The following is a 27743-nucleotide window of genomic DNA, read 5'->3' on the forward strand; positions in this document are numbered from 1 at the left end:
AGAAGCATCAGTGCAGAGGGTTCCTCACAGAATTTGAGGATGCAGCTTTAATTCAAGTTTACAGTAAAAGAGTTGAGGTTTTCAGAGTATTAATAGCGGTAGTCAGTTAGGTTTGTCCAAGATAGGAAAAAGTATGGAATGACTTGTGAGATTTCAGCCATTGATGACAGTGGGGAAAACTTCACGGGTGTAAAGACAGCTTGGAAGGGCAAGAGACGCCCCTCTAAAAGGTCTACTGTACTGAGCCTTGGAAACTCACCGGGAATTCAGGAGGGACCTGTATCAGCCAATCCAACCAAAATGCCACATTCTCATCCCCATCCAGGAACACACCAAAGTCTATGTCTTGTAGAAATTGGTGCAAATCTAAGTCTTCAGGGCTGTTGTAAATAAAAACACTACACTCTTAATTTCAGGTATGAAAGAAGGAAGGTAACATTCAATGCAGTGATTGCCTTTGAGACTATTTATTTACTCATGTGTTTAAAAGACAAGCTATTGAAGCATACCGGGTACAATCACTTTCTTTATTTAAATAAATAAACAAACAAACAAACAAATACTATATTTTGGTCAGACTAAATGGCTGGTCCACAAGGCAGATTGATGCATTGTTCAGGTGCTTCAGTACAAAAGAAAAACAATATTATTATCAAAATATTCATTTTAATGTCTTTAATACATGTTTAAAGGACACAGGCGCGATCAGCTTATCATCTTGGTCTGGCTGACTTTTGTTGCAAGAGCTGTACATACAAGGTAGTTTGAGGGACATATATTTTAAAAGCGCTACAAATAGGTGAGCCGCCGTCCTTTGCTTCTATATCTCTGTCTATACCTTTTGCCAAGGACCGTGGCCAGATACTTCTTCACGGCCATTTGCTTCCGGTAGCGACTGTAGCTGTCCGTGAAAACCCCGTCCGAGTGACGCTTTGAAAGCGGCTCATTGTCGTCCTCTATTGTGTTCCCTCCTCTGTGTGAGAGTGGAAAAAAACAACGACAAAGCCTGCGTTATTAGAACTTAGGATCACTAAACACTTGACATTGACTTTGTTTATTTGCTCATCAGCAATACATCTATTAGAAGTGTCTTCTCGGATGTCAGTAAGATAAATAATGATTTAGAATGTTTGTAAATCTCAAGCCTATCTCACGAGAATTCGTCACAATAGTACGAGGTGCCGAATTCGACAATAAAAGATGCTTCCCTCATGTCCTTGTAGTTCCCAGTGAGGCTTTTGTTCCGTGGTGATCCAAAACTGTGTTTTCGTAAGTTTAACCCCTAACCCAAACCCCATCCCTAACCCTAACCATAGAGCGTAAACATAGCCATAATTTTAATGTTAAAAGCCCTGATGTGTAATACGGAAGAAAGCGACACTTCCAGATCTCTGAGATGTCTGTTTTAGATCTTTTCATCTGCAAAGCATCACAATCTAATTAACATCGGCTAAATATCTTAAAAAGATCAGATTTACAAACAGTCTAAATTATAAACGTCTCAAATACATTCTGTGTCTTACTGACATCCGAATGGAAACATCTTATAGGCATATTGCAGATGAGTAAACAACCTAAAATATATGTCTTCCAGACACATCAAATAGACGTCATTCAGCAGATGTCTTTGAGACATTTATTTAGACTGTTTGTGAATCTGATCTTTTTAAGATGTTTAGCAGATGTCTTTGAGATGTTTATTTAGACTGTTTGTGAATCTGATCTTTTTAAGATGTTTAGCAGATGTCTTTGAGACGTTTATTTAGACTGTTTGTGAATCTGATCTTTTAAAGATGTTTAGCAGATGTCTTTGAGATGTTTATTTAGACTGTTTGTGAATCTGATCTTTTTAAGATGTTTAGCAGATGTCTTTGAGATGTTTATTTAGACTGTTTGTGAATCTGATCTTTTTAAGATGTTTAGCAGATGTCTTTGAGACGTTTATTTAGACTGTTTGTGAATCTGATCTTTTTAAGATGTTTAGCAGATGTCTTTGAGACATTTATTTAGACTGTTTGTGAATCTAATCTTTTTAAGATGTTTAGCAGATGTCTTTGAGACGTTTATTTAGACTGTTTGTGAATCTGATCTTTTTAAGATGTTTAGAAGATGTCTTTGAGACGTTTATTTAGACTGTTTGTGAATCTGATCTTTTTAAGATGTTTAGCAGATGTCTTTGAGACGTTTATTTAGACTGTTTGTGAATCTGATCTTTTTAAGATGTTTAGCAGATGTCTTTGAGACGTTTATTTAGACTGTTTGTGAATCTGATCTTTTTAAGATGTTTAGAAGATGTCTTTGAGACATTTATTTGAACTGTTTGTGAATCTGATCTTTTTAAGATGTTTAGCAGATGTCTTTGAGACGTTTATTTAGACTGTTTGTAAATCTGATTTTTTAAGATGTTTAGCAGATATTAAATAGATTGTGATGCTTTCCTTATGAAACACTCTTAAACAGACATCTCTGAGATATATGTGTGCTATCTGGGTTATGTGTGCCAACATTTTATTTTGTTATTCATGGCGCCAAATAGAAAATAAATAGTTTGAATGGAAAGTGTGAATTAGTGTCGGTTAGCCCTACTTTTATAAAATGTTGGTCTATACACAGACAGTCTTTGGCTGTTGAGTTTTTTATCCTCGCATTACACTTTAAAGTGTGAAAGCTTAAAATAGTTTAACTTTTTAAAAACAAAAACTCATAGCTTGAGCCTTTCCTGATAGCACCCCAGAAAGCACACGTGTATCTCCGAGATGTCTGTTTTAAATAATTTCACCTGAAAAGCATCACAAACTAATTGAATAATCTGGTAAACATCTTAAAAAGATCAGATTTGCAGATGTGTCTAAATAATCATCTCAAAGTCATCTGCTGAATGTCATATTGACATCCGAGACATATTTATTGTCATATACCTTATATGTATATAGATATATATGTACCATATATCTTATAGAATTATTGAAGATGTGCAAACAATGTAAAAAAAACAATGTTTTCCAGATGTAAACACACGTCATTCAGCATATGTCTTTGAGACGTTTATGATATGTTAATCTGATCTTTTTAAGATGTTTAGCAAATATTAGATTGTGATGCTTTCCAGATGAAAAGCTCTTACGTGTGATATCTAAGTTGCATTCTGTTTCATTCAATTGCGCTGCTTTCTGAATTGTAGAACGTTTCCTGTGTGAACGCCCTTATTTTCGCTCACATCTTTTTAAAGCAAGCCCCCTCTCTCTAAATCTAGCTGTTATGGTTACCGAAAACAGCAGGGGGGCTCAAACCTTATTTAGATTCAGATCCCTCCCCCTAGTAATTCACACCCTGCAAACTAGGGAATAAGGAAATGAAACATTGAAATTGACTTGAGGTGCATGAGGGACCCCTGAGAAGGTGCTACTGATTAAACACATAGCACGGTCATGTCATCGAGAGAGAAATAGACAAAGATGGAGAGATAGAAATAATATTCTTACCCCACTCGTTTCGCCATCAGTGCATGTAGGTATTTCCGTGCTGATAACTGCCCGAGCGCTTTCCTGTAGGCTTTATTAAACATCCCATCAGCGTGCCTTTCCATTCTGGGGTGACAAAATGCCAAACAGATTGTACAGCAACATGTCAATCGTTTTCCAGCACTTAGGTCAACTTCAGCAAATAAAACCTAACCTTTTAGTCTAGGCATTTTTAAACTCACTACAATCAGCTGCACTAAATTTGACAATCACACAAATGAACAAACACTTAGGACAGAGAGAGTGTCCCGTTTTGGGAATGCTAAGGGAAAGAATGAGGGTCCGGTAAAATAGAAAGATTGTTACCTTTTCGAGGGAGGATAAAATAACGTGTATGCATCATCAGAAACTGAAGGAGAGCTCTGAATAGTGATCTGGTCACTGTCAAAGGTAAGATCCGCTAATGAGTTTCCCTCCTCATCAAATCCCGCAGTCTCCATTCTGTAATAAGACATGAAGTCGTATTTAATTGATGTAAAGTGACTCTGGCATGCAGTGAAAGTGATAATAAAAAGACTTGAATGTTCAAGTACGACTAATTGTAAATACTCTATATTTATAATACTTTATTATATGTGCAATTATGACTATTTATAAATACTGTGTATTTATAATAGTTTTATATGTGTATATATATATATATGTATATATGTGTGTGTGTGTGTGTGTGTGTCTTGAAAGTGCAATTACAAATATGAATAAATACTGCATATTTAAATACTTTAGAATATGTCTTGAAAGTGCAAGTATATATATATACACATACATTTTTATAAATACTAATCACGCAAGAAAATATTACATATTTTTGTCCAAAACGCGTTAAAATAATGTATATCAAAAAAACAAGCGAGAAGTAATTCTAGTGAGTCACCTTTATTTTTTACCATTGTGCCTTAGAGCCTATTGTGTACCTTTTTTTTTTTTTTAATCCATACCGGATAACAAAATGTTCAAGGTTCTTTCAAAATAATTTACACTACCATATAGAAAAAAAAGAAACTACAACAACAACAAAAAAAAAAAGACGGATTTTCTGATCAAAGAAATAAAGCGCGCGCACACGGACACTTTAGTATTTCCTTTCGATATCGCGCGGGAAAAAAAGAAACGTCACGTATATATATATTCATTTTGTTGAGATTTTTTTTTTATGTATAGCCTATATTTTTATTTTTTTTATTTATTTAATTATTATTATTATTATTATTATTATTATTATTATTATTATTATTATTATTATGTGTGCCCGTTTTACCGACCATCCCTACCACTGTACCATCCTCGGTCAACGGTATACAAATATCTTGTTAGGGCGTTAGGTGCGACGCACGTCCCATTTCCGTACCTGACGTTTGGATAGCTGAGAGGAGAACATACGCTGCAGTGCACGAGCAGCCCGTAGATGAAGAAAGCAAGCGTCGTTTTGCTGCTCGTCATCATTCTGTAAGAGAAAGATATAAAATAGTTAGAGTGCATAAAGCATCATTATGTCTAAGAGCACAAATCTGCTCACAACTTTGATCTCGCTTTGAGGAAATGTTCTGTGTTCCTCCCTGCTGTTGCATTGTCCTCCCATAATAATAAGTGTGTCTCTGAGACAACTAATGCTTGGCGTCATTAAAAAGTGCAACTGCTCCCCAAAAAATCTGTACACTCTATAACAGTCACTTTTAGCCTCAAATTGAATTTTGGGGAAATAAAATAGGTAGAACATACCTCCGGCAGCGCGCGGATGCTGTCCAGTGGAGATGCGACCACAAGAACGAGATACAATCTCAAGCTCTCTCTCTCTCTCTCTCTCTCTCTCCTCCCTCTCTGCTTTTTAAACTTTACTACGCGTCGCTTTAAATCAATGCAGCACTAAAATTAAAAGTGCTTTACTCAGATCTCCTTAATGAGGATAGAGTGATCATTTGTCTCCATCTCTCAGCAGTAGCGCGAGATTTTAGTCTTCGAGCCTCTTCTTCAAGCCCTTTTCACTCCCCTCGTTAGGGATCATGCCGACGTCATCGGCCCTTACTATGGCGAGATTGCTGTACTTTTCCTCCCTCAAGTCATAAAGTTTATTTTGGGGGCTTAAGCTTCAAAAAAAAAAAAAAAAAAAAGAGAAGAAAACAAATCTCAGGTGAATACAAATATTTGCAGGCCTTTTAATTTATTTAAATGTGTGCGCTTGATGTCAGATGTGGTCGCGTGCTCTTCAGGATGGTCATTCTCTGTGATGCATTGCTCAGTGCTCATTTTCTTTCAACAGACTTGCAGATACTAAGCTATTGGTGTTCCTGAATTAACATGTTTCTAGCCAACATACTCTTGAGTAACTGAATGGAAAGTTTAATCAGAGGAAAAATGAACAATCACCAAAATATGGCCCTTTTCCATGTTTCAATAGCCTACATTGAATGTATGGATTTACGTGTGATTTAAGCACCGTGCACGTGTCAATGCAGACCTTCAAAGTTGTGTAGCCTACTCGTTATCTACTCTTTGCATTCTCAATGCGTGCATGCAAAACTTGAAGGAATGAATCATCCTGGCGCGCGCTTTGACGTCATGTGACGAACTGTGTGGTCCAAAGGCCTACTGATGAGTCGGAAAATGACGCACTAACTCATAGTAAATAAATAATAATAATAATAAGAAAGAAAAAACCCTATGAGACAGAGCGCGCCATCAACTGTTTAAGAGGGAGAAACACAAAATAATCAAATGAACATGCAGAACAGGTGCAATAACCGTATTGACACAATAGATTGGAAGGCCCCTTGGGAAAAATGCACTTTTGATTTGATTTTCTACTAAAGCAATAAGTACTAACAAAAACCACAACACTTTCCTAAACACCTCTTTGTTACTATGCACTGCAAAATTTACTTTTAAAATGTTGTCAATATACAGTAAATATAATATTATACTTACTATACATGTTTTATATACAGTATACAGCACATATACATTATATTGGTACTTGTGTGTGTATATATATATATATATATATATATATATATATATATATATATATATATATATATATATATATATAGAACACTGGTCCTCGAATCTGATTGGACGAGAGACATTCCATGAGCACTGATGGTCTGACACCATCAGCACTCCGACGCTTCATTGTGTCTATCACTCCACTTGTGTTCATGCTGTTCTAAACTAAAGTGTAAGAGCAGTGCAGATCTGTTATGAGCTAATGTTTGTCTTTATTTTTGACATTACATATGTTAGCCAGCAGGTGGTGGAAAAAGATAATTTTTGTGAGTAATATGAGCCAGTTGGTGACGTAAAGTGAATCCGTTAGTCATTGTTTACATACAACAGCGCTCCATGATCGCTCGTATTAGCACTACACTACTTAAGCTTGGACATTGTTTTAAACGGCTTTAAATGAACAACTTCAGCATTAAGGCTCATCGCAGCTGAGAGACACAACAGACTGTTTGATTACAGAACTCGAGGCACTTACCGAAGTTTCCACATTGGATACATACTGTTTAAAATGGCGGAGGACATCGCTGTTTATATAGTGAATGACTCTTGCATGGCTACCACGAAATAGGGAGAAATACCCCCGCTTGGACCCTATTTATCCACTTAGAAAACTGACCTTCAGAAAGCTGACAACATCTCTGCTTGGGTGTGGCAACAGGTGATCGCACATGCTCCGTCTCTCTCTCTCTCTCTCTCTCTCTCTGTCTCACACACACACATTTACATGTTCACTGAACAGTTGTATTTAAGCAATATCACACTCGCAATCATGCAATATGGTCCTATATCAGCACTGCTGTAATTACCAACGGCACCCTGCTGCTGAATCACAGCAGTGCTGATATAGGATCATATTGCACTTTTGCTTGTGTGATATTACTTAAATATATATATACTGTATATTTTTAAATATTTAAAGATAACTATGTGTAATTATTTCATCATTATATATTGAATTATTGTTATATGAGGGGCTTTCTCGCAAATATTTGTATATGTGATTAAATGCGATTAATCACGATTAACTAATCGGAACATCATTTAATTAATTTGAATACAAATTTGTATCGATTGACAGCCCTAATATATATATATATATCAGTATATATATAAACTAATATATGATTAATTATAGTTATATATAACTACTCTTATTTGTATTAATGGTGTAAAATACAGTCAATCAATTAATTAATTAAAATGATTGAGGGTTCAGCCTTAAGCACTTTGATCATTATATTATATTGTACATTTAGTTTAATTGAACCCCTTTCATAAATGTCAGGTTGAGTAGTTATGCCACTTAAATATTGTAATTGCATACAGAGGTTTACCCCATTACTTGTTTTATGTTTAATGAATTGTTTTGTGTTTCATAATTGTTTAAAGGCTATTTAATGGCGGATATCCTGACAATAATGGTGGAAATGTTACATTTTTGTTGTCAATACTTTAAGGTACCATATATATGTCTATACACAAATACACTTTTGAAAATAACCCCCAATATTGTACTGGAGTGAAAAGTATGACAACGCTTCTGCCTTCCTGTACATATAAAATAAAGCACAGAGCTAATCATATGCTTTCAAAGCTGGTTTAGGATGAATTAACCAGTTGGGGAATTTTGTTTGTTTTCAAACCCAATTTAATGTTACATTTCTACCGAAGTGTGTTTGAAATCATGCGAGTAACTGATTTTCCAATAAATGAATGAATGCTAATTGTTGTGAACTTTTTATTTTTCGTCTAAAGGGCTAATTTAGGTATCTAAAGAGTCAAAATTATTAAATCTTGCAGTTGCACTCAAGATTAGAATCTGATTAATTTCCAGTTAAATATCTATATTTATAGCCTTTTCTCCCAATTGTTATATTTTTTAAATAATGGCTTCGGGGGTCTGGGTAGCTCAGTGAGTATTGGCGCTGACTATCACACCTGGCGTCGTGAGTTTTAATCCAGGGCGTGCTGAGTGACTCCAGCCAGGTCTCCTAAGCAACCAAATTGGCCCGGTTGCTAGGGAGGGTAGAGTCACATGGGGTAACCTCCTCGTGGTTGTGATTAGTGGTTCTCGCTCTCAATGGGGCGTGTGGTGAGATGTGTGTGGATTGTGGAGAGTAGCATGAGTCTCCACATGCTGTGAGTCTCCGCGGTGTCATGCACAACGAGTCACGTGATAAGATGCGCAGATTGACGGTTTCAGAATTGGAGGCAACTGAGACTTGATCTCTGCCACCCGGATTAAGGTGAGTAACCGCACCACCACGAGGGAGAAAATTGGGAGAAAAGGCGATATATTATTAAAAAACAACAACAACAACAAAAAACTAAACAAAGTGGCTTCATTCTACAACATATTGCCTCTTTATAACAACATTTGTATTTACATTTATGTGTTTCGTGGATGCTTTCTTAACCTATAAGAAACTGCACAGATCACGTAGCAATTGTGAATAACAAAAATACTTTTATATGACAGCTGGTCTGGAATGTGCATTTTGAAACACGCACACAAAAAGAAAATATAATTCTCATTTCCAAGGTTCTGCAAACTGCCGAGAAATCCCCCTGGAGAGTTAATGGAACAAAGAAGCTTCATTTAATGATGGCAACATTCTGCTTATGCTCCACAACCCACTAAGGTCAGCCTTAAACACACACATATTTCTATATTTCTCATGTATTAATTAAGAGTGGTACTACACTGAGTCAGGCAGTGTCACGTCATAAACGATCTACTTTTGTCCTGAGCAATAACCTGTGTTTGCGTTTTGAACAATGGCTCGTCTGAACATATGCTTCTGTTTGCAGTGTCCAAATGAGTAAAGTTTGCATTTCTTTTATGAGGTAAATATGACATTTATTTAATCCTTGGGCGATTGTGGACACAATGTAAACCTTTGAGTGCCACTTTGTCAAATGAGCAATGAATAGGGCGATTTTATTGTTCTATTTGAGAAGATAATTAAACTGGTCCTTCCTTTGGTTTCTCACACTCAACAGAGCAATTTTAAAACTTAAAGTGCTTCAGTGGTTCTTTGTAGCACCTTAGATTAGGTCAATTACTCTTTTCTTATTAAGAACCCTTTTTGGCTGTAGGGTTCTTGGGTTGTTTGATGTTTTTTGGAAATTAAAATGGTTATTGGTATTACAATGTATTGGTTCCTGGGTTTATAGATGCATTTCTAAAAAATTAAAAGTTATTTGTGGGACTTAAAATGGTTCTCCAGTTACATCTGGCTGTTTAACCCTTTAAAATAAAGGTTCCAAAAAAGAGTTTTTGCAACAATGTCATAGAAGAACCAGATTTGGTTCCCAACAGAACCTTTCAATGGAAGTTTTATAGTCTTTTTATAGACTAAAGAAGTTTTTTCCACAACAAAGAACCTTTTGTGCAATCCAAAGTTACAATGGATGTTAAAGGTTCTTCAAGGAACCATAAATGCAGATAAACACCCTACATTTTTATAAAAGGAGGGCGGGGCCGGGTCGTGATCCTACACACCCGGTCCCATATTAGGCTAATTAAGCCTCCGAGGGATAAAGGGATCAATGGAAAGGAGGAGGCGAGACCTGGCTTGACGATGTAAATCATATTTTAACAGTAAACTTAAAAGACAACATAAACACACACATGACGGACATGTCCGTAAACGATCTCTCTCTCCCGCACGATCCTCTGCAGTCGACCTTTATCCCTCTCGGAGGCTTGATTAGCCTAATACGGGACCGGGTGTGTCGGCCCGCCCTCCGCCCTGCCACATATATTTACCTTCATCTTATTCAAAAGATGGCGCCACGGATGGCAGCCTCGGTGTGGACCTCTCCAATCCTTTTTATTGTTGTTGTTTGTTTGTCCAGTCTTTAGTATAATTTAATTTAATATAATTGCACATATGAAGCCTACTGGTTCTATGTGTGATGTTATTCCATCCACTTTGTTTAAAGAGGTGGTGGAATCAATTGGTCCAAGTGTGTTATCGATTGTTAACAGTAGCCTGACCACTGGTATTGTTCCCAACTGCTTTAAGCATGCTGTTATTCAGCCTCTTCTTAAGAAAGCAAACCTTGATTCATCTGATATGAACAGCTTTAGACCTATATCAAAATTGTCCTTTATGTCAAAAATATTAGAGAAGACGGTGCTTGCACAATTAAATGATTTTTTTAGCCATCAATAATTTGCTCGATCAATTTCAGTCAGGCTTCAGAGCTGGTCATAGCACAGAGTCAGCTCTGTTGAGAGTTTTAAATGATATTTTATTAGGTGTGGATTCTGGTAGTCCTGTTGGTCTTCTGCTGCTGGATCTTAGTGCCGCTTTCGATACGGTTGATCATGACATACTTATCAATCGCCTAAGAGACCAGGTTGGTATTCAGGGGTTAGCCTTGGATTGGGTCTCCTCATATCTCAAGGGTAGAATGATTTCAGTCTGTTTAGAGAACTGTTATCCATCAGTTGTTCCTTTAACATGTGGGGTTCCTCAGGGCTCCATTTTGGGACCCGTTTTATTCTCCCTCTACATGCTTCCGTTAGGAAAGATCTTTGAGAGGCATGGCATACACTATCATCTGTATGCTGATGACTCTCAAATTTACTTTCCTATTAAACATGGGAATCACCACTCTTTTGAGTCTCTGCATAAATGCATGGCCGATGTGAAGTGTTGGCTGGCAAACAACTTTCTTCAATTAAATGAGGATAAGTCAGAGTTTATTGTTTTTGGTCAAAGGGATGTGACTTAAATTTAGAAAGAAATTTGTCACTGCTTCCAGGGAAAAACTTCCCTATGTAAAAAACCTGGGTGTTATATTCGACTCTGAGCTCAGGTTTGATCGACAAATAAATGCTGTGGTTAAAAATAGTTTTTTCCATCTTAGAACTATGGCAAGGTTGAAGCCCATCCTTTCTTTTGATGATTTGGAGAAGGTTGTGCATGCCTTTGTGTCCTCTCGATTGGACTATTGTAATGCTTTGTATCTGGGTGTGAGTCAGGCCTCTCTCTCTCGCCTGCAGCTGGTCCAAAATTCAGCTGCTAGGCTTTTAACTGGAACCAGGAAAAGAGACCATATCACCCCAGTTTTGATTTCACTACATTGGTTACCGATCCAATACAGAATCAAGTACAAAGTGTTGATGTATGTGTTTAAGGCTCTTCATGGTCTTGCACCTGAGTACATCTCTGCCTTAATAAGTTTGAATCAACCTTCAAGGTCTCTCCGCTCTAGTGATCAGCTGTGTCTGTCAGTTCCTCGATCTCGCCTAAAAACTAAAGGTGATAGAGCTTTTGCGGTGGCAGCCCCTAGACTTTGGAATGAGCTTCCATTGGTCATAAAATCATCTCCGTCTCTATTCTCTTTCCAGGGTGCCTTAAAAACGTATTTATTTTCCCTAGCTTTTAATTAATTGCATTATAATTTGTACTAGGTAGATTTTATCTTATTCTTGTTTTATAGGTTTTAAATGTTTTTTTGCATTCTTAAGCTGTATTAATGTGATTTTATTTATTTTTTATTACTCCATGTACAGCACTTTGGTACCCAGTGTGGTTTTTGAAAGTGCTTTATAAATAAAATTGAGTTGAGTTGAGTTGAGTAGTCATTTTTTTCCAATCAGTTTTATCAGAGACGAACTGCTGAACATTCGGCAGCACATTCCATGGAGTGGTGGTGGTGTAGTGGCTAAAGCCCAGGGCTGTTAATCAGAAGGTCACAGGTTCTAACCCCACAGCCACCACCATTGGGCCCTTGTACAAGGCACTTAACTCCAGGTTGTTCCGGAGGATTGTCCATGTAATAAGTGCACTGTAAGTTGCTTTGGATAAAAGCGTCTGCCAAATGCATAAATGTAAATTTTCCGGGTTTTTGACTCTTCGGATGTTTTGCTGAACATTTTAGTTCAGATGTGTTGTTCAAGCACGCTATGAGACTCAAGCGAGGGAAGCGAGCCGGCGCGCTGGTCATGCTCTGTCAGCGCGGCTTTCGAACAGCGCTGCAGAGTATTCATCTAGCGAATCTCTGCTCTTTTCCTAACAAAACAGACGAACTACATCTCCTCACCCATACAAGCAAGGACTTTTCAAACTCTGCTGCCTTGTGCTTCACAGAAACCTGGCTGAGTGACAGTGCGTTACATCTGCCGGTCTTTCAGCTGTTCAGAGCGGATCGCATTGTAGAGTTAACGGGAAAACGAGAGGCGTATACTGGATCATTGCTACACAACATTAAAGGATGCATATCACTCTGTCCCTAGAGCAGATTTGGGGTTCTCTGATCACTGTCTGGTTCATTGTCTTCTGACCTACTGGCAGAAACTTAAATCAGCTAAACCTGTAGTTAAGACTGTAAAGAGTGCTCCAATGAAGCAGAGCTGGAACTACAAGCCTGCTTTGACTGCACCGATTGGAGTGTTTTTGAGGCTAATCAGACTAGCTCACAGATGCTGTAACATCATATATCAGTTACTGTGAGGATATGTGCATCCCTTCTAGGATTTATTTAACATTCAACAATGACAAACCACGGTTTTACAGCAAAACTCAGGCAGGTTCGTCAGGCCAAAGTGGATGCTTACAGAAGTGGGACTAAAATCTTGTACAATCAGGCCACAAGCACACAGACAAAAGAGATTAGAGTGGCTAAAAGAAGCTACTCTGAGAAGCTGAGAAACAAGTTTTCAGCTAATGACCCTTTATCAGTGTTGAGACCAGCCGTTTCATTTACAATCACCACCTAGTTTCTTGGAGAAATGCAATGACCTCATAAAATCATTGACTTTTATCATTATATCAGCTATGTCCGACATTGTCAAAGGCAATACAGTTTCTATGTGGATAGATGACATGAAAGTGACTTGAGCGTGAAATAAACCTGGCTTATGTCTTGTTGGAAATGACCTCACAGTAATGAAGTGAAGCAAGCGGGCCATGCATAAAGGAGAAGGGCAGTCGGCATCAGTAACACTGAAATACAGTAATTGTTTTACTATGACGTTGATCTTTCTCTGTTTGTGTGAGTTGTTACGCCATCTAGAGATGAGATGCAGTAAAGACAGTGGGTGAGACCCCCTTTCCAACATGCAACAACTCATAAAATCGAATTGTTATGTTTAATTGAAAGCAAGTAAAGCACCCATCCTCTGAAAAATGGAGAACCTTCTATTATGTTCGTAATTTACATCCAAAGTAACTAAATAGATAAAAAGGATGTAATGATAAATGTATAATAAAACCCTTCTAAATATGAAGTCTGTCTCAGAAAGGAAAAGCCCTTTGTATTTAGTATGGAGATGATTTTCTAAAGTGAGAATGCTATAATATGGTTAAAATCCTGGGGTTGTAAACACTAGTTCCAGCACTGAGGGACAAGTAGATGCCATGTTGTCACTATTGTATATAAGTACTTTACTCCCAATGTCAAATGTGCAGTTTAATTCTTCAAAAAGGCACAAATCTCAACAGCAGTGAGGCACTTAAATGGAGGCCAATCTGTAAACATTTAAATATGCACTGTTTCAAAACTACAGCCACAAGACGTAAACAATATGTTTACTAAACATCGCTAAAATCGCTTACTAACCTTTTCTGTGTGAAGTTATATCCAATTTTGCAACTTCGTTGCCATGACGACAGTACGCTGTAAACACTCAATCCTAAAACAATAGTAAAAATTATGATTCAAACAACTTTACAGCTCAAATAATACACAAGAATTAATCTAAGTGCATTTATAAAATGATAAGCTTCACATTTCTGCCTTTAAACCCTCCAATAATTGTCCCCATTCACTTCTATTGCCGTTTCCAGCCATAAGCGGGATAAGTGGCGACTTAGGGCCCCCAGGAGGCGCCACAAATCAAGGTTGTTTTTATTTATTTTTTTATCTTTAAATATACAAAAATGTGTAAGTCACGCAGCTATTGAGGCTCAATTAGACAGTTATATGGGGCCCCCTTGTGGCCAGAGGGGGAAGGGAGAATGTAACTGGAAAGGGAAAGTGGTGGCTCAGTGGTTAAGGCTCTGGGTTACTGACTGAAAGTTCTGGGGTTCAAGCCCCAGCACTGTCAAGATACCACTGTTGGGCCCATGAGCAAGGCCCTTGACCCTATCTGCTCCAGGGGTGCTGTTTCATGGCTGACCCTGTGCTCTGACCCCAGCTTAGTTAGGATATGCAAAAACAACTGCATTTCATTGGCTCTGTACCTGTACTCTGCACAATGACAATAAAGTTGAATCTTAATCTTAACTGCAAGGAGAGAGTTGTAGCTAGACGTGACACGCTTAAATGGTTTTTCATCATCATGAAGTGCACCTACAAGTAGGTGTACCCTCAAAGTAGGATTTCACTTAGGGCCGCCCCCATTTGCTCAGAAATTACCCTGATAATAAGCGCCTCACTGTAACCTTGATTTTTTCCTTTTTTAAGAAAAGGAGGGACGAGACGAAATTATTTTTCACAATTATGCCACAAATGTTGGCGATTGAGCTCATTGTACTGAACCTGAATATTCCGACTAAAAAACATTGAGATGACTGTGAGAGAGTGGCCCAATGCACCTGAATTCACCCTATATGAGCGAAAAAAGTAAAGGACTCGCATTACTCACATTCTAACTAACTATACATTAAATATTGGAAATGAAAAGAACACAGGAATGGCTAGCTGAAAACAAACAAACAAACAAACAAAAGACTCAATTTTATTTATTTATTTTTTAAATATTTTATTTATAGTTTTAAAATTTTACAAAACACACACACATACACACACACAAAAAAGGAAAACAACGAAGAAAATTTTATTTTAACCAGATCTCATTTGACTCTTTTAGAATTCTCGTATTGTTCTTATTAGTTACAATTAAGAATTGGTTCTAAATTATGCTAAAAACATTCCATTATTATTCCTTTAGGAAAGTTACATGTATGTCAATAACACATTTAGTTTTTCGTACTTAATGCATTTCCCTATTGTCCATTATTGATTTGTCCCGCTAATATTCGCCTATGCCGTCGTTTCTATAATCATGTGATCAGGTTGCTGTCCCTTGTGACGTCACCTAAAATCCTCCAATCACTTCTTCCATATTGTGACAAATTCATTCCTGCAATCCAGTCGCATCTGTCCGGGGCGGGGTGTCTTTGAAAGTACAGCGATTACAAAACTTCCCCGTCGAGGCAAAACTTCAAAACTGATACAAAATGTTGGGTTGCAAAATTATAAATGTGACAGTGCGTGACGTGAGATTCCCGACGTCACTGGAGCAACATGGATCGGATGCGATGGTGCGTATTTCGCGCGCAGAGTTTTGCAGTTTGCGACACTCAATAATAATAATAATAGCGAATGGACAGATAATCGATGTGTTTGAGTCCGCAGCACACCGATCCGGATTATTCTGCCGCATATGTTGTTCTGGAGACGACGGTCGCTGAACTGAAGGGTTACGGGCTCACTTTCACTTTGGGAAGAGGGACGGAAATCGGTGAGCTTTACAAACTTCAGTTATGTCAGATAAACCCTAAATGCGAGTGGACTGTCATATGACTTCACGAACTCTACAAGCCTGCCGCTTTGTGGTGAAATTGTTATTGACAACACTGGTTTTATTGCACCAGTCTAAATAAATAAATGGGAAAAAGCAGGATTGGAATTCCTATTATAATTCATGGATCAGATAATGGGGTACAACGGGGCTAAAACACTAAATAGTCACTATGCACTGGATAATATTGCGTGTGGTGTCTATAGGTTAATTTTGAAGTAATTTGATCTATTTAAAATTTTTTATATATTTTTTTAAATGTTTAAAATATACGTAGCTTATGAAAAGCCCTGAAAATAACACAGTTCTTTTGTTAATAAAATACTTATAATTTTAAGTTTTGTTTAAGGTCATTAAATCAAATTTTTCAATAACTGTCCCATAAGTGACAGGATGGTATTTGTGGTAAAAAGCCCCCCTGTTGCAGGGGCAAAAGGCCCCCTTTAAACACATTGTTTTTCTTAAGTGGGGCAGAAAGATTTGGGCTCACATTGACTCATCCAATCATAATAGTGATGAGTTTTTTTACAGAATATTTGGGATGTAATAAAATGGCAAATGTGTTGGAAATTAACAGGAAATTGACTTTTTCTGACGTGGTAATTTTGAGGAAGCATCATCTTAATTTGTTTCTCAAAAAAGCGTCTTGGTGTCTCAAAAGTGTTTGCATTAGTTGACACATTTTGCACTATAAAAATGCCCCTATAAACCCGAATGAGTTGGTAGAACTCATAAATGTAGGTAATCAGTACATCAATTTTAATAAATTCCAGGTTTTGATTTTGTGCTACTTATGCATGCTAATTGCTCTTATCTTGTAAAATTGAGTAAGCTGGACTCAAAATTACGTTTCCCAACAGAGTGCATGCGAGAAGTGATACGAGATATGAAAACAAATGCATGATCAGGTTATGCATTTCAGAGTATGATGTGGATGTTTTTAATCATATATTTTATTGGTTACAATATGAAAAAGTTCCTCCTACTGAAAAATCGACACATTTGTTTACCTGACTGTCCAAGAGAATTGGCGATTTCTCTCCAGCTCTTCTCATTCTCCACCCGGTTGTGGGACAGTTCAGAGGAAACATCAACTCCTGCCACTGAGCCACTAATGTATCCTCCATTTCTTCGGTCCAATGAGACGTTCTTGATACCGCAGTCATGCTAGTTGATGTTCTGTTGCAGGTACATCAGGACTCCTCCCACTGAAACTACCCGCGCCCTCGTTTCGTGCTCTCTAATGTCCAAAAAAAATTAAAAATGTCCACAAGTTGAATTGTGTAATGCGTAACAAAATTAAATAAATAAACTTGAAATATTTCGTTTTTTTGTTTTATTTTATTCAAGATGGCTTAATTAAATTTGATGGAATTTATCATGAAACTGAAATGCGTAAAACTTAAAAAACGAAATAGAAATGTGGGAATTTTTCTGACTTCCTGAAAATAAAGACAAATCTCACATGGTGCATGCACACGTTGCACTGTTGGACTTTGTTAGTAGACGAATTCAGTGAACTAGTGAGAGTGAAATAAATGAAAGACTTTACTTTCTAGAACTTCACAGTGGCAGAAGTTGAAGAAACACCCATTTATAATTATAATGGATTTATACGTATCAAAATAATGACACAGTTGCCCTATTGGAAATAGTGTTATTTTTATCAGAAGTACCCCTATTGGCAGTGCTGGACTGGTAATCTGGCATACGGGGCATTTTCCTGGTGGGCCGACGCACTTTGGGGCCGATCAGAGGCGGGCTGGTCACCGGGAGAACCGATTGGGCCAGTGAATCGGCCATGAACTGGGCCGCGATAAGCTAAAATGAGCCGCCATGTTATGCAGAATGGACCACAAAGTGGCGCCGCGAAATACAGACAAGCCCCCGCCCCCCCACACACACACACACACACACACGACAACTTTTGCTCCAGTTGCAATGTAAAATCCCGGGCCGATTTCTCTTCCCAGTCCAGCCCTGCCTATTGGAATAAGGCTTTGCTATTGGACTGTTGAGAGAAAAGTGCAAAAGGAGCTGTATGGGTTTTACATTTCTGTCAAAAACTTGCAAAACAGTCCTGTTAGGAGCTGCTGCATGGATTGCTTCCAAAATATGACAGATAGGCCTATTGGAATTCCTGTTGGATTTCTTGAATACTATCCTGACAGATCAATGAGTGCATGTTTGTTTTGCCTCTAGTTATTTGTGCAGTTGAAGCCTTGTCTTCTCTGGTGGTGGGTAAAACTTTGGAGGAGATCGTCAGTGATTTCCGAGGTTTCTACAGACTCCTGACCAGTGATGGTCAAATGAGATGGGTGAGTAAAACAACAATGACCTGTCCTGACTCTACGAAGAGCTCAATGAACCGATCAGCATGAACTTACCGATAGATTGGGCCAGAGAAAGGCGTCATTCAGCTGGCGACAGCAGCCGTCCTCAATGCTATCTGGGATCTATGGGCACGAGTGGAGAGCAAGGTACACAAAAACATGTTGAGACAGCTTTGTTTACATATCAGCTTGCAGGAATATAGTCTGATGAATGTATATGGGAGATATTCATCATGAAAAAATCCATGTTTTGCAGCCCTTGTGGAAGCTCCTTGTTGACATGGTAAGTATCTGTTATGAAAGGATTGTCGCTTCATTAAGATGCACAACGAATCAAAATGACTTGAGGACTTTGGTTGAAGAGCTTTGATGTGTTTTTAATGTTTTGCATGATGTTATATATGTGTATACATTGTCTGCCTATAGGATCCTGCAAAGTTGATCAGCTGTATTGATTTCAGATATATCACTGATGCACTGACGGAGCAGGACGCTTTAGGTGAGCGCATCTGGGATCGTATCACCAATGCATCTCTCGTCAACCCTGAATTAATTAGATGCATTATCATTTCTTCTTCTATTAGATATACTTGTAAAAGCCAAGGAGGGAAAACAAAGGAGAGGTAAAGTTGATCAATTCACACAGTATATGCAGGATGTATATGAATGCATTATTGGGTTATGCTGAGAAAAGGCATTGGTTTGTAGGAATGTAATGCTTCGTAATGTAAGGATATTGAACATACCCATTAACATAACGCCAATAAGACATGATCAAATATGATACTTGGGTGATTCAGGCAAAAACATACAAATATCTATGGGATCAGACTCATGACTTAATAACCTTTACAGAGGAGCAGATGCTAAAGGAAGGCTATCCTGCCTACACCACTTCCTGTGCCTGGCTGGGCTACACTGACCAACAACTTACCCAGGTGACTTGGTTTATTTGACTTTTTACTGATAGAATTAAAAGCACACTGAACTGAACTGTAACTGTTTAAGTGTGCTATGCAAAAGAAGCTTTAAAATATGCATTTTATTTTAATAGTAACGTCAGACAAGTTGCAAAATCTGCATTTTAATCCTCCTCAGAATCTGCATAAACCTTTTCAGAATCTGCATAAACCTTTTGCATTCGCCAGTCAATTTTGACCCGGTGGAAATGCATTTGCATTTATGCATTTGGCCGACGCTTTTATCCAAAGCGACTTACAGAGCCCTTATTACAGGGACAATCCCCCCGGAGCAACCTGGAGTTAAGTGTCTTACTCAAGGACACAATGGTGGTGGCTGTGGGGATCAAACCAGGGACCTTCTGATTACCAGATTACCAGTTATGTGCTTTAGACCACTACACCACCACCACTCAATTTAAGCTTATAAATGATTCATAACCCGATGGATTTAATCTAAAACTAGATTGTACGTCATTAAAAAAACGTCTTAACTGTTCATGCATGTAAAAAGATTGATATTTTGGCATGTTAACTGACAAATATAAAAGTTATTTATTAATATGCCATTTTTTTTATAAATAATCAAATGTAGAAATTATTTGACAGTTCAAAATATCCATTAACTACATCGAAACCATTGTGATACATGTGAAGAAATATTTTTTATCAACATTTCTGTGAAATTTTATTGAAATATGACATAATATCAAATTTATATTAACATATAATGTGAGAATTACTAGTAATTTGAATGAATTTCCTAATACTCATAATTGATCCCCTTTTCTCCCCAATTTTGGACTGTCCAATTCCCAATGGGCTCTAAGTCCTCGTGGTGGCGTAGTGACTCGCCTCAATCCGGGTGGCGGAGGACGAATCTCAGTTGCCTCCGCGTCTGACACCATCAATCCGCGCATCTTATCATGTGACTTGTTGAGCGCGTTACCGTGGAGACGTAGCATGTGTGGAGGCTTCACGCTATTCTCCGAGGCATCCACGCACAACTCACCACGCGCCCCACCGAAAACGAGAACCACATTATAGCGACCATGAGGAGGTTACCCCATGTGACTCTACCCTCCCTAGCAACTGGGCCAATTTGGTTGCTTAGGAGACCTGGCTGGAAGCGAACTTGCAACTCCAGGGGTGGTAGTCAGCGTCAATACTCGCTGAGCTAAATGTGATGGGTTATTAATATATTCTCAGTTACTATGCATGATTCATTTTAAAACATTTTGTAATATCACCAGAATTACTCTGGTTACGCTATCTATTTTAAGTACATTCCAAACTTACTGTAAAGGGATTGAAATAATGTAGTGCTTTTGGGGTAAACTTAAATAGTTTATCTATTAGTTTGAGGGTTAGTTTTAAAGGTTCACTTAGTCATGAGCGCTCACATGAGATGAGGAGGTCATATCAGTAACCTGTTTTATTCTACATGGGGTGGGGGCGCCCTCATGGGGGCGGCCATTTTAGAATCACATGACCAGCGGAATACTACTCGCTCAATCTCAGTATCCGTCTTGTTATTGGACACTTTCACTCTTGGATTAAATGAATCATGGCTGATTGTGAATAGTTTCTACAGCAGCATCTGTGAATGGAAACTGCTGATTTTTAATGATGCTGCATCCACACCACTAGGTGTCACTGTAAGTCCAAGATGACAAGTGCAAAAAGTTAATTAGTGCACTTTTAAATGGCAAGGCTGGAAGCATAGATATCTATATGTAGATGCCTCATTAGCAGCTGTTGCTAATAATAAACATTTACAATGATCCTTTTGACATTATTTGTTTTGTTATGTGTTTGCGTAGCTTTGCACTGAAGCACTCGCTCAAGGCTGGATGAGATTTAAAGTGAAAGTTGGTGCCGATTTACAGGACGACATTCGCAGATGCCGCCTCATCCGAAAGCTGATTGGACCAAACAACATCCTGGTAATTCATCTAACAATTCAGAAACAAACAAGATCATGGCAAAACTCACCGCAGTAGTTGGGGAATTTACCAAACCTCTTTTCTCTTAGATGATTGATGCCAACCAAAGATGGGATGTTGCTGAGGCGGTTACCTGGTTAACCAAACTGGCAGAATTCCACCCTCTATGGATTGAAGAACCCACCTCACCAGATGATATTCTGGGTCATGCATTCATCTCTAAGGTAAAACATGTTTCAGGGTTCGCACCACGTTCAACTTTTGGATGTTTAGATGTTTTGAACCTAGTTTTGAAGTTATACTGTTTGTCTTATTTCGTAGGCTCTGGCACCCTTTGGTATTGGAGTTGCCACTGGAGAGCAGGTGAGTGTGAATGTGTGTAAGCATACACCATGAGCTATAACAGGCATTCTCAACAGGTGCTTTCAAAGGATGCTTGGGAGAGCAAATTAGTAGAGAGGGGGGCGTTAGGGTACAAATGGGGGGCGTTTATCAGTCATAAAAATCAAATCTATTGTCAAGTTTGTCTTTGCATTAAAATGTTTATCTAGACTTGGAGTATATCAGTTGGTTCTCAATTAAATGGGTTGGTATGCACTTGTACCACGGTTCATCTGATTTTGAATTCTGACACTTGTAGGCGCTAGACTCTAGTGGGCGGCTGTGGCTCAGGTGGTAGAGCGGGTCGGCCACTAATCGTAGGGTTGGTGATTCGATTACTTGCCCACATGAGTCCACATGCCGAAGTGTCCTTGGGCAAGACACTGAACCCCAAGTGTTTAGTTGCAGGGCAGCACCTAGCATGGCAGCTCTGCCGTCATTGGTGTGTGAGTGTGTGTGTGTGTGATTGGGTGAATGGGACAGAGTGTAAAGCACTTTGAATACCACTAAGGTTAAAAAGGCACTTGTGGCAGGGCGGAGGGCGGGGCCGGGGTCCTACACACCCGGTCCCGTCCTCCGCCCTGCCACAGCGCTATGTAAGCGCAGACCATTTAGTAGTATCTGGTTTAGCAGGGTCAAACACACAGGTGGAGGTTATTATTAGATTCTGTCATCGCATTTTCATTTCATAGGCCACAGATATAGCCCTCCATCTGCTTGAATTCAAGAAATGCAAGGTATGGTCTCACATTCATGACGCAATGCATTAAAGTTGCTTTGAGCAAATAACAAATACTGAGTTTTGTGTTTTATGTTTTTTTTTTTTTTTTTTGGTACAACAAACTCACCTTTCAAATTATATCACATAATTGCGCGGCTGGGGTAAGGGAATGAAGTAGGGGGGTGTTTGAGATCCACTGAGCTATAACATCAAAATCTGAACAATGCCTTAACCTTACAGTATAAAACTTAAGTGTGTAACTAGTCCTGCTGTGTTTAGTCCTGAGATGTACTATAATTTTTCACTTGATTTTTGGGGCGATAAAACAGGCAAAACATTCCCATAAACTTACAAAGAAGGAGGGATCCTACGACATATCTAGAGACCAGAATATCATTGAGATTTGGGGGTTGGCTATTATGATTTGGTCCATTTAAAGAACCGCCTAACAACCATTCAGAACACCTTAGCAACCACCTAGCATCCACCCAGAACACCTTAGCAACCACCTGGCATCCACCCAGAACACCTTAGCAACCACCTAGCAACCATTCAGAACACCTTAGCAACTGCCTTGCATCCACCCAGAACACCTTAGCAAAGGCTTAGCATCCACTCAGAACACCGTAGCAACCACCTAGCATCCACCCAGAACACCTTAGCAGCCCCCTAGCATCCACCCAGAACACCTTAGCAACCACCTAGCATCCACCCAGAACACCTTTAGCAACCACCTAGCATCCACCCAGAACACCTTAGCAACCACCTAGCAACCATTCAGAACACCTTAGCAACTGCCTAGCATTCACCCAGAACACCTTAGCAAACGCTTAGCATCCACTCAGAACACCGTAGCAACCACCCAGAACACCTTAGCAACCACCTAGCAACCATTCAGAACACCTTAGCAACTTCCTAGCATCCACCTAGAACACCTTAGCAAACGCTTAGCATCCACTCAGAACACCATAGGAACCACCTAGCATCCACCCAGAACACCTTAGCAGACCCCTAGCATCCAGCAGGAACACCTTAGCAACCGCCTAGCATCCACCCAAAACACCTTAGCAACCACCTAGCATCCACCCAGAACACCATAGCAACCGCCTAGCATCCAACCAGAACACCTTAGCAACTGCCTAGCAACCATTCAGAACACCTTAGCAACCCCCTAGCATCCACCATAGAAAACCTTAGCAACCATCTAAGAACCTTTTCAAGTTAATAATGAAATGCTGTATCTTTACCTTTGTGTGCAGTGTCATAATCGAGTGATGTTTAAGCAGTTCCTCCAGGCCTCAGCTCTGCAGTTTGTTCAGATTGACAGTTGTCGAGTGGGCAGCGTGAATGAAAACCTCGCCATCATACTCATGGCTGCCAAGTTCAGTGGTAAGCCCAATGCGCATTGTCAACAAAACCCTGAATTACATAAATGTATGTGAAATATAGACATGATTAGGGCTACTCAAGATTTTTGTGTAATCTAATATTTTATGTTTTTTCGTCTTCTTTACAGTCCCTGTGTGTCCTCATGCAGGGGGTGTTGGACTTTGTGAACTCGTTCAGCATCTTATTTTATTTGACTACATTTCAGTATCTGCTAATTTGCATAACAGGTATGTGTGTTAAAGGGACAGTTCACCCCAAAATGAAAATTCTCTAATCATTTACTCACCCTCATGCCATCCCAGATGAGTAGGACGTTTCTCTTCTGCGGAACACAAATTATGATTTTTAGAAGAATATCTCAGCTCTGTAGGTCCATACAATGCAAGTGAATGGTGACCAGAACTTTGAAGCTCCAAATACTTTTATGATGCCTTTATGTGATTTTTGGACCTTCAACTTAATTGATTCATGTGGAACCAAAGTACATGATTTAATCCTGTTGAGTCAAAGCATTTTTTTCTTCAGTTCATGGACATCAAGGACAATTGGTCTTAATCTGCGTTCACTCTGCCAGCTACTTTGTCGCTGCATGTCACCAGTGGCTGGCGGTTAGGTCACTAGTGGTGTGTATGGAGAGTCTAAACAGCACTGTTTCTTTACTATGTATATTAAAATATAAGGATCACGTGAGCTCTGCCATCTTCTCTCCTATTGGCTGTCACTCCAGAAAGTCGCCCTTCATTTGCATAAAGTAAAACATGTTTCAACTTTGTCGAATCGCTGGACACGCCCACATCCGGAAGGCGCCAGCTCTCAATGAAAACGAATGAGATGAGGTTGTTTTGTCGTGTCGCTGGCGGTGTGAACGCAGCTTTAATGTGACATGTCTGAATTGAATGCAAGCAGGAAGGAGATTTGAGAGGAATATTTTCAGTCCCAGGGAATATTTATTTTTTTGGTGACTTATTGGTTTAAATGTGTTAAGCATGGTGTTTAAATAATTAATTTGAAAATAAGTGTAGTAGCAAATAAATAAATGGCTCATTGTAACAGTGGTGTCTTTGAATTGACCCTGAGGTTTTTGTATTTAAGGATGTGCGAGTATGTGGATCACCTTCATGAACATTTCAAGAGCCCAACTATCATCAGAAATGCCTGCTATGTGCCACCAAAGGTGAGTTTGAACACAAAGGAAAACAAAATGATATAGATTATAGTTTTAGGCACTTAAGATGTTTCACAAAAGTGTCTTAAGATGGTTATTTATATCTGCTGCTTTAGTGTGTCGATAGGAAATATAAATTACTCCCAAACATTACTTTTGCAAATAGAAAAGATTAGAACAGAAGAACAGGGGCCGGTTGCATAAACATAGCCATTAACTGAAGACTGCATCTAACAATTAGTTTGACTAGCTAAAGACGCCATAGAAAGCCTGTTGCATAAAACAAGCTCACGGTTGTCTTTAGTAAGACAGTCTAATTTGCATTGCATTGTGGGAAAAATAAGACACTGAACAGCTTAAAAAAAATGGCCGACAGTGGACGCTCAATACATTTTTTATTCGCTGAGAATATTTGCTTATTAGAGGACTACAGTGCTTCAAAATGTATTTTAATGAACACATTTAGTGATTTAACCCAAATAATTACAAACACAACATTTTGTCAAGTCAAGGTCTTCAACCAAATCTCAACTCAAGCCCCTTTCAGCCCCCACTGGCTCAGCTGAATGTAAACAAAAGTTAGCCCGAGGTGTGCTGTCTTACATTTGGTCTTTAATTAGACTCATCTAAGTTTTTATGCAACTGACTGAAAAAATTAAGACCAACATTTTAGACGACTAACTAGTAAGACTAGTCTAAAACAGTTTTATGCAACCGGCCCCTGGGAGCCCTGCAACAGATGCATCCACAACCCCCCTGTGTCAGTCTGGGATTATATAAAGAGACAAAAGAACTGTGCTGAATTCTCCAAGAAGCTTGAAACATCTGATCTGCCAACAACCAAGAGAAACTGTGTCCAGATGTACCTACTGTAGGAGAATTTGGGCTGTTTTGAAGGCAAAGGTGGTCACAGCAAATATTGATTTAGGTTTTTTATGTTCACTGGACTTTGTATGACATTAATTGATTAATGAAAACTTTTGCACTGCATATTGAATGAAGAGAGGTGGAAATATGTAGCACAATAGTATAAATAAGTGTTTTCTGTTTCTCCAGGATGCTGGGTTCTCTTGTGAAATGTTGGAAGAGTCGGTTCAGAAGCATCAGTTTCCTCAGGGAGACGTTTGGAAAGCCATTCTGGACAAATAAACGCAAACGTGCCACCTGCTGCTCAAGCTGATGATCAATCACTGAAACCATAATCAAACTTTGAAGTCCATCAGATGGTCTTGATAAATGTGAATCATAAAAGAATGAGGCAGAAATTTAAGCATAATTTAAAACTTTATTTGATACTTTTTAAATGTTGACATTTACACTGGCGGACAAAAGTTTGGAATAATGTACAGATTTTGCTGTTTCAGGAAATCGGTACTTAAATACATCAAAGTGGCGTTCAACTGATCACAGACTATAGTCGGGACATTACTGATGTAAAAAAACAGCACATTTTCTTTTGAACAAATCCAGACAGCAGCATCACTGCAACACCTTATCCTCGAGTAATCATGATAAATTGATCATTTGGTTCTAGAAAATCACTTGCCATTATATCAAACACAGCTGAAAGATATTTGGTTCATTAAATGAAGCTGAACATTGTCTTTGTGTTTGATTTTGAGTTGCCACAGTATGCAATAGACTGGCATGTCTTAAGGTCAATATTGGGTCAAAAAAGAAACAGTTTCTCTAGAAACTCGTCAGTCAATCATTGTTTTGAGGAATGAAGGCGATACAATGCTTGAAATTGCCCAAAAAAATTTAAGATTTCATACTGAGGTGTAACTACAGTCTTCAAAGATAAAGCAAAACTGTCTCTAACAAGGACAGAAAGAGATGTGGAAGACCAGATGTGCAACTAAACAAGAGGATAAGTACATCAGAGTCTCTAGTTTGTGAAATAGACGCCTCACATGTCCTCCGCTGACAGCTTCATTGAATTCTACCTGCTCAACACCAGTTTCATGTACAACAGTAAAGAGGAGACTCAGGAGGACTTATGGGAAGAATTGCAAAGAAAAAGACACTTTTGAAACAGAAAAACATAAAGAAAAGGTTTGAGTGGGCAAAGAAACACAGACATTGGACAACAGATAATTAGAAAAGAGTGTTACGGATCTGAACCCCATTGAGCTTTTGTGGGATCAGTTAGACTGTAAGGTGTGTGAGAAGTGCCCGACAACACAGTCACATCTATGGCAAGTGCTACAGGAAGTGTGGGGTGAAAGGTCACGTGCTACAGGAAGTGTGGGGTGAACTTTCATGAGAACTCTGAAGTAGTTTAAGAAGTTCTGAAAATTTTCTTCAAGCTATAATAGTAATTTTTCACATTATTAATGTCCTGACTATACATTGTGATCACTTGAACACCACTTTGGTGAATAAAAAGACCAATTTCCTTCAATAAGAGCAAAATCTGCACATTATTACAAACATTTGGCCACCAGTGTTTATTCATGAAGATCATAAAATATACAAATGGTGAGAAATATGAATGCTTTGGAAACAGTTTACAATAAGACTGTATTTGTTAACATTATCAACATGAACAATACTTTTACAGCACTAAATAATCTTGGTAGTTGTTCATTTCTATATATAACTAATACACTTTCTTTTTTACATTCATATTAATCTAATATGAAAATGAACAATAGTATTTTGATAAAATAACTAACAAAGATCAATAAATGCTGCAGAAATCATTGCAAATTCATGTTACCTTATTTATTATCTAATGTTAATGATTTAACGTGTTACAAAAGCTTGTTAAATTCTTCA

General features: G+C 38.5%; 2 protein-coding genes across 2 annotated transcripts in view; one reads left to right on the forward strand and one right to left on the reverse strand.

The window, feature by feature from the left end:
- Window positions 1-5442, reverse strand: part of LOC127649289 (glucagon family neuropeptides-like) — a 7212-nt gene extending 1770 nt beyond the window's left edge. The window contains exons 1-6 of the mRNA XM_052134337.1: window positions 5241-5442; window positions 4870-4965; window positions 3828-3962; window positions 3483-3587; window positions 839-973; window positions 260-380 (exon numbers count right to left, since the gene is read on the reverse strand). Of these exons, the coding sequence (XP_051990297.1) occupies window positions 260-380; window positions 839-973; window positions 3483-3587; window positions 3828-3962; window positions 4870-4964 (591 nt within the window). The 5' untranslated portion in view covers window position 4965; window positions 5241-5442. The remainder of the gene's footprint in view (window positions 1-259; window positions 381-838; window positions 974-3482; window positions 3588-3827; window positions 3963-4869; window positions 4966-5240) is intronic.
- A 10203-nt stretch (window positions 5443-15645) lies between these two features.
- On the forward strand, window positions 15646-27677 carry enosf1 (enolase superfamily member 1). Its single transcript, XM_052135240.1, has 15 exons — window positions 15646-15808; window positions 15903-16008; window positions 18271-18386; window positions 18462-18548; window positions 18658-18684; window positions 18828-18900; window positions 18986-19024; window positions 19257-19339; window positions 21184-21306; window positions 21396-21530; window positions 21628-21669; window positions 23668-23797; window positions 23925-24024; window positions 24890-24971; window positions 26019-27677. The coding sequence occupies exons 1-15, from the start codon at window positions 15725-15727 to the stop codon at window positions 26109-26111; spliced, it is 1320 nt and encodes a 439-aa protein (XP_051991200.1). The 5' UTR covers window positions 15646-15724; the 3' UTR covers window positions 26112-27677.
- The last annotated feature ends 66 nt before the right edge of the window (window positions 27678-27743 follow it).

The sequence above is a fragment of the Xyrauchen texanus genome, chromosome 1, assembly GCF_025860055.1.
Source record: "Xyrauchen texanus isolate HMW12.3.18 chromosome 1, RBS_HiC_50CHRs, whole genome shotgun sequence".
Taxonomy (NCBI): domain Eukaryota; kingdom Metazoa; phylum Chordata; class Actinopteri; order Cypriniformes; family Catostomidae; genus Xyrauchen; species Xyrauchen texanus.